This window comes from Schistosoma mansoni, chromosome 6, assembly GCF_000237925.1.
Source record: "Schistosoma mansoni strain Puerto Rico chromosome 6, complete genome".
In the NCBI taxonomy this organism is placed as follows: Eukaryota; Metazoa; Platyhelminthes; class Trematoda; order Strigeidida; family Schistosomatidae; genus Schistosoma; species Schistosoma mansoni.
In genome coordinates this window covers 17,785,928-17,794,205 of record NC_031500.1, presented here as the reverse complement: position 1 = coordinate 17,794,205, position 8,278 = coordinate 17,785,928, and the positions used below count along the sequence as shown (strand labels likewise).

Sequence of the window (8,278 nt, the reverse complement as noted above, 5' to 3'; positions counted from 1 at the left end):
ACAAGATTATCATTCAATTAAATCACAAGTTAAACTGATGATCAGCTGACTCGACAAAAAGAAAGGATGAAAATAATTATAAGTAGTATAGAGGAAATATTGGTAAAAAAAAAGAGAAATGAAATACAATGTGTAGGAAACTTACACATCAGTTTATACACAGGATGTTCACTGACAATAACTGAAGTTAATTGTAAGCTTAATTCATTACGTCCATAATCTGTCATATAAGCAGTTGTACGTGATGATGAATTAGGCTCAGTTAATGGTGATAAGTTAGATGATGATGACGATGATGATGTAACTAGATTACAAGATTGTATACATCGATTATACCATAATTCAATTGTTAATATAACTTGTTCAATTATATCATCAACTAATTGATCAGGTTTACTAAATTTACATAAAGTACAAACAAAAGAAGGAATTAAGTAGTGTAAAGTAAAATATAATTGAATTATCACATACTTGCTCATGTTATTGATTTCGAGTTATGCTATAAATGTAAGGGGACTACTACTAATGCTACTGATATAAGTCGGATACCGAAACTGAGGTAGGTAGAATGGGGGTTTGAACCGGCGACCTAGTATTGGTTGAAAAATTAAAGATCGTAACCACTATGCCATCACTCTATACGATAGAAGATTAAGTATATGTGATTTGTCCAACATAAATAAACTTCAGAATAGATTAATCATATCATCTCTTTCTCTCCCTTATCTTCTTCTATGGATGTTTTCATTGTTTAAATTATTCCTGGAAGTTCTCACAAATGAAAACCATTCATAGTTGTTCCCCATCTCGTTGTCTTCAAACCAGCCTAGCGTTGTGATTAGTACATGTACTGGACAAAGCATTAAGTGTTTATTGTATGAATGGTATGGAGGAGAATGAAAAACCTTAAGATATAATCATATATCATTATGAAGCTCATTTGATTTGTGTGAGGACTGTGATACTGCCTACGTGCCCAAACCGAAACAGGTGGTTTTCTTGAGGGACCACACCCCTAGTCTTCGACCTAAAGGTCTGATCCACAAGGCAATGGAGCATCGTGAGGAGATGCAGTTCTATGGTAGTCGGTGACTAACAAATGGTTCATACGCCGTTTGTTCCGTCAGAATACTGGAGCCCACATGCGCCATTGGTTTGAAATCAAGGTTTTCCAACTCCCCTAGGTGAACTTTTCGTGTCCACCAACCCGGTTAAAGCGCCGGACATTCGCTTTCGTCCTCTAAATTTCGTAAACAACACCCCCGCCACGGAAAGGCAGTGAGTAGGACTTACCTGGCGGAGGCTGCATATGCGTGACCGCGTGAGAGCATTTCGAGAGAGGAGGCGGGCCCTCCTCACTCTCGGCCGTACCAGGGCATTTGGGGAATAGGTTAAGCATACAAATACTATTCAATGAATTCACTGATTATAAACCTAAGGTTTGTAACGATGTAAGAATTTCTTGATTATGCTATAAAGATTTTTCTTTTCATCTTATTCCCAAACTATTCATGGGTATCATTCACTTATTGACTGGTGGTATACTTGGTGGAATTAAATTTACTGTTGTTTCTACAGTTTTTCATGAAACATCAATAAATGAGGAAGTGTATAAGACTGTATTTAAAAATTATGGATTACTTATTACCAAAACCAATCAACTATCATTATCATCAAAGGCAATGGAGTCAAGAAGTATTCTTTCTATAAACTATCAACTTGTAGTTTGCAATCTCTGGGCAAAAATCTTCACAAATCTCCTTATCTTTGAAATAACGCCTGAATTCCTCCTTTAAACCAATGAGACACTAATTCATCTTAGACGAACATCTACACTGGATAATCTGCCACGAAATTAACACAACTATGATGAAAAACAAGTGACTGATCTGACTAGAATCAGTCAGTCACAACATAGAACTTCGTACGTATGTACATCAGTTCGAGTTGCCATACCATTTCAGTACAGAGATACAATTTTCGACTCCAATCCCATAGTAGTAGAAGTAGCGAGAGTATAAGCAGTAATCGGAAAAATTAGGGTTCGAAGATGTTATTCAAGGAGTATAATCTAGTGAAATAAATTTGGTAAGAGAAAAAGGATAGAGACATGAAAAATTCAGAAGATTAGAATTTGGTAGAACACAAAGAGTAGATGCACCTTCGCCAGTGCAAACGATTTTGAGCCATGTCATTCAAGGTCTCTAACCATCGGTTGTTATCATCTCGCGGATCTCAACCAGGTAGCTTACACCTACCAACATGGCTCAGTCCACTTGTCAGTGACTTCATGGATTTGTGCAAAGTTTTGGTCTGGTCGCCCCTAGCTTTCTTCCAACCTACTCCTACACCATAAAACATAGCACGTCGGACGTGACTAGAACGTGGAAATATTTTAACGGCAACAATCAACAATAATAATGCCGGATAGAAAAATATATAACACATCTAATACCTGTCAGACTATTTACTAGTCTAAGTAAATACTCAATAATCTTTTGAGAAAAATAATTATCCTTTCACACTTACTAATTTAAACAGATTCCATGTAATATTGGTGCAACATCTTGACAAATAGATTTTTTCAATTGTATCATTGCATCATGTGGTAGACTAGTTTCAAGTGGAATTGACAAAATAGGTTTTTTTGCACTCGGTGAAGACAATCCAGTCGTAGTGAATGTTGATAAATTCGAAGCTATATAATTACATACAACTAGAACAAGAGATGTTAAATTGACAATAATAATTAATTGATTGCCTAAATCTATAAGACGATACTGATCCATAAGCATTGTCTGTGTAGAGGAGAAATAAAAGAAAACAACAGGGGGTTAAAAAAAGAATTTCTAATCCATATTGTGGTACGTCATTCCATTAGTATGAAAATTTAATATAGAAAATCATATATGACAGAGTGATAAATAGGACACTTTATAGAGTTGACATCATGAGTCAAATAAGGCTAGACCGCCATCGAAAACCTGTAAGCACTGGACGGCCGTTTCGTCCTATTATGGGACTCCTCAGCTGTGCGCGTCCACGATCCCTCACTCACGAGATTCGAACCCAGGACCTACCAGTCTCGCGCCAGAGCACTTAACCGATAGACGCATAATAGGACAAAACGACCGTTCAGTGCTTCCAGGTTTTCCATGGTGGTCTAGCTTCAATTGACTTATGATCTCAACTCTATAAAATTACTAAAATCTGCACCAAACCCCTTCTGAAAATAGGACATTTGTTGATTAAACAGCAACAAATTGTTTGATGTAGTACAGAGTCACTTGAACAAGATTTTAATAGCAATGAATTAGGAAATACTCAAACAAACTGTATCTGACTTGATAGTTTAGTCTAAGAAACTATAAACAAGAGTTCACTTAAAAGTGCCCTTGTAAATTCCACAGTTCTTAACATCCCGATCAGGTTGGTGAGGTTTAACGAGATATGCATGTAATATTTAACCATTTATAATACCCAGTGATACATTTAACTAGAAAATTCAAATTTCAAAAAGAGCCTATACAGTTTGTGAGAAAACTCGACCGTTGCTGCTACCTTGACGTGGTGGTCGGGCTTGCCAATCGACCTATACTGCCTGGAACAATCGTCCCTCAAGGTCCTACTATGCCAGACAGGTCGGTTGAAGAGCGATAAGATTAAAAGCAGCAAACCCAAGGTCCGAAGTCGTACTGCTGACTGTACAGAGGTGTGACAGAAGTAAGGTGTTTCCTTCAGACAACCAGCATGACAGCGATGCTGCCTTCCCACAAGGAGGGGTGGGGTTAGAAAAGGTCGACCCTAAAAATGCACACCTCGCCTTATCCCACGGATATCCGTCTCCGGCAGTAAGGTCCCAACAAGTACATAGCTAACACAAAAATTACCCACAAAAAGGTCGTGTGTGACCGACCTCAAGCAGTTGTCCCTTTGGCACTGCGGTCACGCTCTCAGGTCATTAAGACCACTCCCAACCCAATTTCCTTTTCAGGTACCTCTAGAAGAACCCTTCCATGGTGTGGGCAACCGGGAAGTGATAACTGCCCTCGTACCTCTAACGGCACTCAAGATCACTGTATTCACAGATTTTCGATTGTGAAAAATATTATCGTCGTACAAGTCTGCTTTCTATTGTTTCCAAACTACTGGCTTCCAACAGGGTTTACAGGTTGCACAAAACTTTTAAAAACTTAACTAGCTGGGAGTGGGACAATTTTATTTCAAGCTGTGAATGTATTGATTAGATTTCCATTCTCCATAGAATGTTTGAGCATCGCCACAATTATTATAGGCCAACAATTGTTGTATCTGATGGTTACCAGTGTCGCCGTGTATTTGTTGAACAAGGCTTTGCTCAAAGATTATCCGTTAAATAAGGTCACTGATGAGATTTTTAACATTTAAAAACTGTATACACAAGCACAGATAGATTGAAGGCATAAATTAATCCCCCTCTATTGTCCTATTATATCAATGAACTTAAGAGCCCCAGTTTCACCAATCCTCTTCAATTTTGCTATCGATGATATTCTAGGAACAGCTTTTAAGAAAGTAGGTAGTATAGATCCGTTACCAGGAAACACTTTTCGACCTTTAGCATGAAGATAACATTATCTTACTGTGTGATGATACACAACCAATTCAAACCATCATCCATAAGTACAAAACTAACTTTGCACTTTTTAAATGCAAAGTAATTTGGTAATAATAACAGGAATCTGGATTTGCACTTATCCTAACGGGTACTAAGTAAGGATGGTAAATCGATTGATGAAGTAGTGAAACTTCATCAGTTGAGATGGCTGGGACACGTGTTACGTATGCCCAACCACCGGCTGTCCCGACGTGCAATGTTTGATGATGTAGGAGTAGGTTGGAAGAAAGCTAGGGGCGACCAGACCAAAGATTTGCACAAATCCATGAAGTCACTGACAAGCGGACTGAGCCATCTTGGTAGGTGTAAGCTACCTGGTTGAGATCCGCGAGATGATAACAACCGATCAATTCTAAGATACTTGTGTTATTTGGTGGAAATTAAGTATGATAATAATAGTAAATAAAACAGATAACGTGAGTTTGATGATGATCTTGAAAACCCCCCAAGAATTTAGATGTTTATAGTATATTCACATTCTTAATTCGAACTACAAGGTTGAAGACACTAGGGAAAAAATTAACAAATTAACATTCATTAAAGGTTATAAACGTAACATTCAACATTTAAAATTTACTTCAGGCCAATCACGATCACGTGGCCATGTCAATAACTTTAAGTACGCTTCACGTAGTATATTATTCGGTGTCAATGGGATAGTATCATTACTTGTGGTAGGACAATCATCTGAAGTTCTTTTAAGATCCACTGGAGTGTTCTTATTATTGGTGCTGATATTGTTGGAATTATTGAGGCACTCATGATTAATTGATTGATGTGATACATGAAGAATATCATCATGTGCCTGTTTAATCCAATCACGTGTATGAGCTAAGCCGTCAATACCAAGTTCTAAGTAGAATAAAAAAATGAAAGAAATGGGAAATAGTGATAGGAAGGGTCGAGTTATAAGAGTAAAAAACAAATTCGACTCCCATTCTCACTATAATTCAACAGTCATTACAACACAATAATTATCATGTATTCACCAGTAGCTAGCTTTGAGAGGGATTCTCCAGATTTCTATTGAAAGAGCGTAACCAGTGAAACTAAACGACGTTGGGTATGAGGAAGTTATCCACCCAAAAAAATGGAAGATGGTTGTTCAATATCATGGATTGGTAGGAGCTAGACATTTACACTGTCATATACTGGCTTAGTGGTTTAGTGCTACCACGTAAGATCGAAGGTATTTACTTTGATTTCCAGCTGTGAGGTCATGGATGAACACTGCTGAGGAGTTCCATACTGGGACGAAAAAACTTCCCAGTGCTTTCGAGTTACAAATGCTTTCCTACCTTAAATCAATTTGTGACCTCAATATAAAATTCTTAGAAGTTAAAGTATTACAGTGACACTGGGATAACACCAATAAAATAGATAGTCCTATCACACAGTAAAACATTCTAGGTGCAAACTGTTTACTGTTCGGTATGTACGTACGTGCAACATTTTGATCTTTATTACCAAAATTAACCCATTAAATATAGGTATATTGACCCGTTTAAGAGATATTCATATAATTATGAATTTAAGCATAGAGCGAGTTGAATTTACTGAATATAATGCTCCCAAGTTGGAACTATCTGATCATCAGTACACATAGAGAAAATCACACATTTATGCGAAAACCTGCATGTGAGAAGAGGGGAGACTGAAATCTGTAAGCTAGCTTCAGTTTCAAGAAGCGGTAACGTAAAAAGTGAGTCTCACTGTATATTAAATAATTGGCATGAATCTGATAGATAGAGGAACCAATTAGAAGACAAGTAGCATTTTACGCTATGGTTAGGGTTCAAACATCATAATATTATTACTAAGATGTATTTTTAGATGACTGTGAACACTAGAAAACGCTTTAGGGTTGACAACAATTTAGTAGAAGTAAGAAAAATATTTCTTTTTCAAGAGATTGGAATTCCAGGGTACATTATTTTCTGATTCAATGCTTTGGTTGGCTAAATGTCCGAATATCACATAGCATATTGTACTATTAGTGAAATTTTATAAGAGGGTGAGGTAACTTTGTTTTACCTAAATAATTATAACTCACCTATGCCGTACATTCCAATAAGTTTGATGGTGGCTTAATAATAGCTAAGGTACCTAACTTGCAGTCATCATTAGGTTATCGGTTAGAACCCCACATTCTACTTAAATTACCATAAACAAACACACTTGGATTGCTGCTTAAGGACAAGGACAAAAACAAGGAAAAGATTCTATACTTAGTAAATTGATTGAAAACGAATTTTCGGAACTACTTTTCGGATCTCAATGAATACTTCTTAGCTAATTAGATACATAATTCTTGACAAAAAACAATTATATAGTTGAGATCATGAGTTAATTGAAGCTAGACCACCATGGAAAACCTGGAAGCACTGGACAGCCGTTCCGTTCTATTGCGGGACTCCTCAGCATTGCGCGTCCACGATCCCGCCTCGCGAGATTCGAACCCAGGACCTATCAGTCTCGCGTGCAAGCGCTTAACCACTAGACCACTGAGCTGGTGGGTATTCAACGGTGTCATTGTCTACCTTCAACCAATCAACGAAGTTGAGCAATCATTCACCAATGTCTTCAGTAAGTTGATATCTCCCAAAAGACCTAGTTAAACTCCACTGGTTACTGCTTCTCACTAGAACTCCAGGAAATACATCATGGAGCCAGTCACTAGTGAGCATATGATCATTATCAGAAGGGGGTTTTATGGAGATTTCAGTAATTTTATATAGTTGTAGTCATGAGTCAATTGAAGCTAGACCACCATGGAAAACCTGGAAGCCTTGGACGGTCGTTTCGTCCTATTGCGGAACGAACAAACAAAATATATTTTATTTTTTACTTACTTTGTTGAGCTTCTAAAAATGTAGCAAATTTTGTTCGTTCATAAGTAACAGCTTGTTGACGAATATATGGTCTCATTTGTTTAATTGTGAAATTAGCCAAATCCATATGCATTTTATCCAATACAACAAAAACATTTCTAATTTTCAATAATAAAAAAAATAAACATAAGTGGAAATAAACTTTAGAAGAAGTCCACTTTCTCCACTGACTATATTGTAGAGATCCTTTTTAAAAAAATGACACTCTTGTCACCTGACTTTTCATTGGCGGAAAAACCAAAACGTGGCATCAGTGCTTGAAGTCACTAACTTCTAGTCTGAGCCATGTTGGTAGATGCAGACTATTTGGTTGGGGTCGGCTGGACTATCGTAATCAATGGTTGGAGACTCTAGGTAACAAGGCTCAGAATCGATCACAATGGCGTAGGTGTATACACTCTTTATCTTCCCTTAAACCATGAGATTAAAATTGCTCCATATCTGCCTTCCTTCCTATGCTATATCCTTATATACAACCTTTTATGTACTACCAGTCAGTCAGTCAGTCAGCTACAACGTAGGACCAGGCACATTTATGCATCGGTCCAAGTTGCCATACCTCGTTAGCACAACAAGAGGAACACCGGATTCATAGTAGTTAATCTAGTGTTGGTAGTAGTATATAAATTATAGGTTGTATATAAGGATATAGTACAGGAAGGAAGAGAGATATGAAGCAATTTTAGTCTCAAGGTTTAAAGGAAGATAAAGAGTGTATACACCTACGCCA

General features: G+C 37.3%; 1 protein-coding gene across 1 annotated transcript in view; it reads right to left on the bottom strand.

Moving 5' to 3' along the window:
* Smp_131420 (testis-specific protein pbs13-related) overlaps nt 1–8,278 on the bottom strand; it is a gene marked incomplete at its 3' end in the record, with an annotated part of 26,793 nt that overhangs the window by 2,003 nt on the left and 16,512 nt on the right. The window contains exons 5-8 of the mRNA XM_018798459.1: nt 7,510–7,646; nt 5,235–5,509; nt 2,530–2,798; nt 160–396 (exon numbers count right to left, since the gene is read on the bottom strand). Of these exons, the coding sequence (XP_018653399.1) occupies nt 160–396; nt 2,530–2,798; nt 5,235–5,509; nt 7,510–7,646 (918 nt within the window). The remainder of the gene's footprint in view (nt 1–159; nt 397–2,529; nt 2,799–5,234; nt 5,510–7,509; nt 7,647–8,278) is intronic.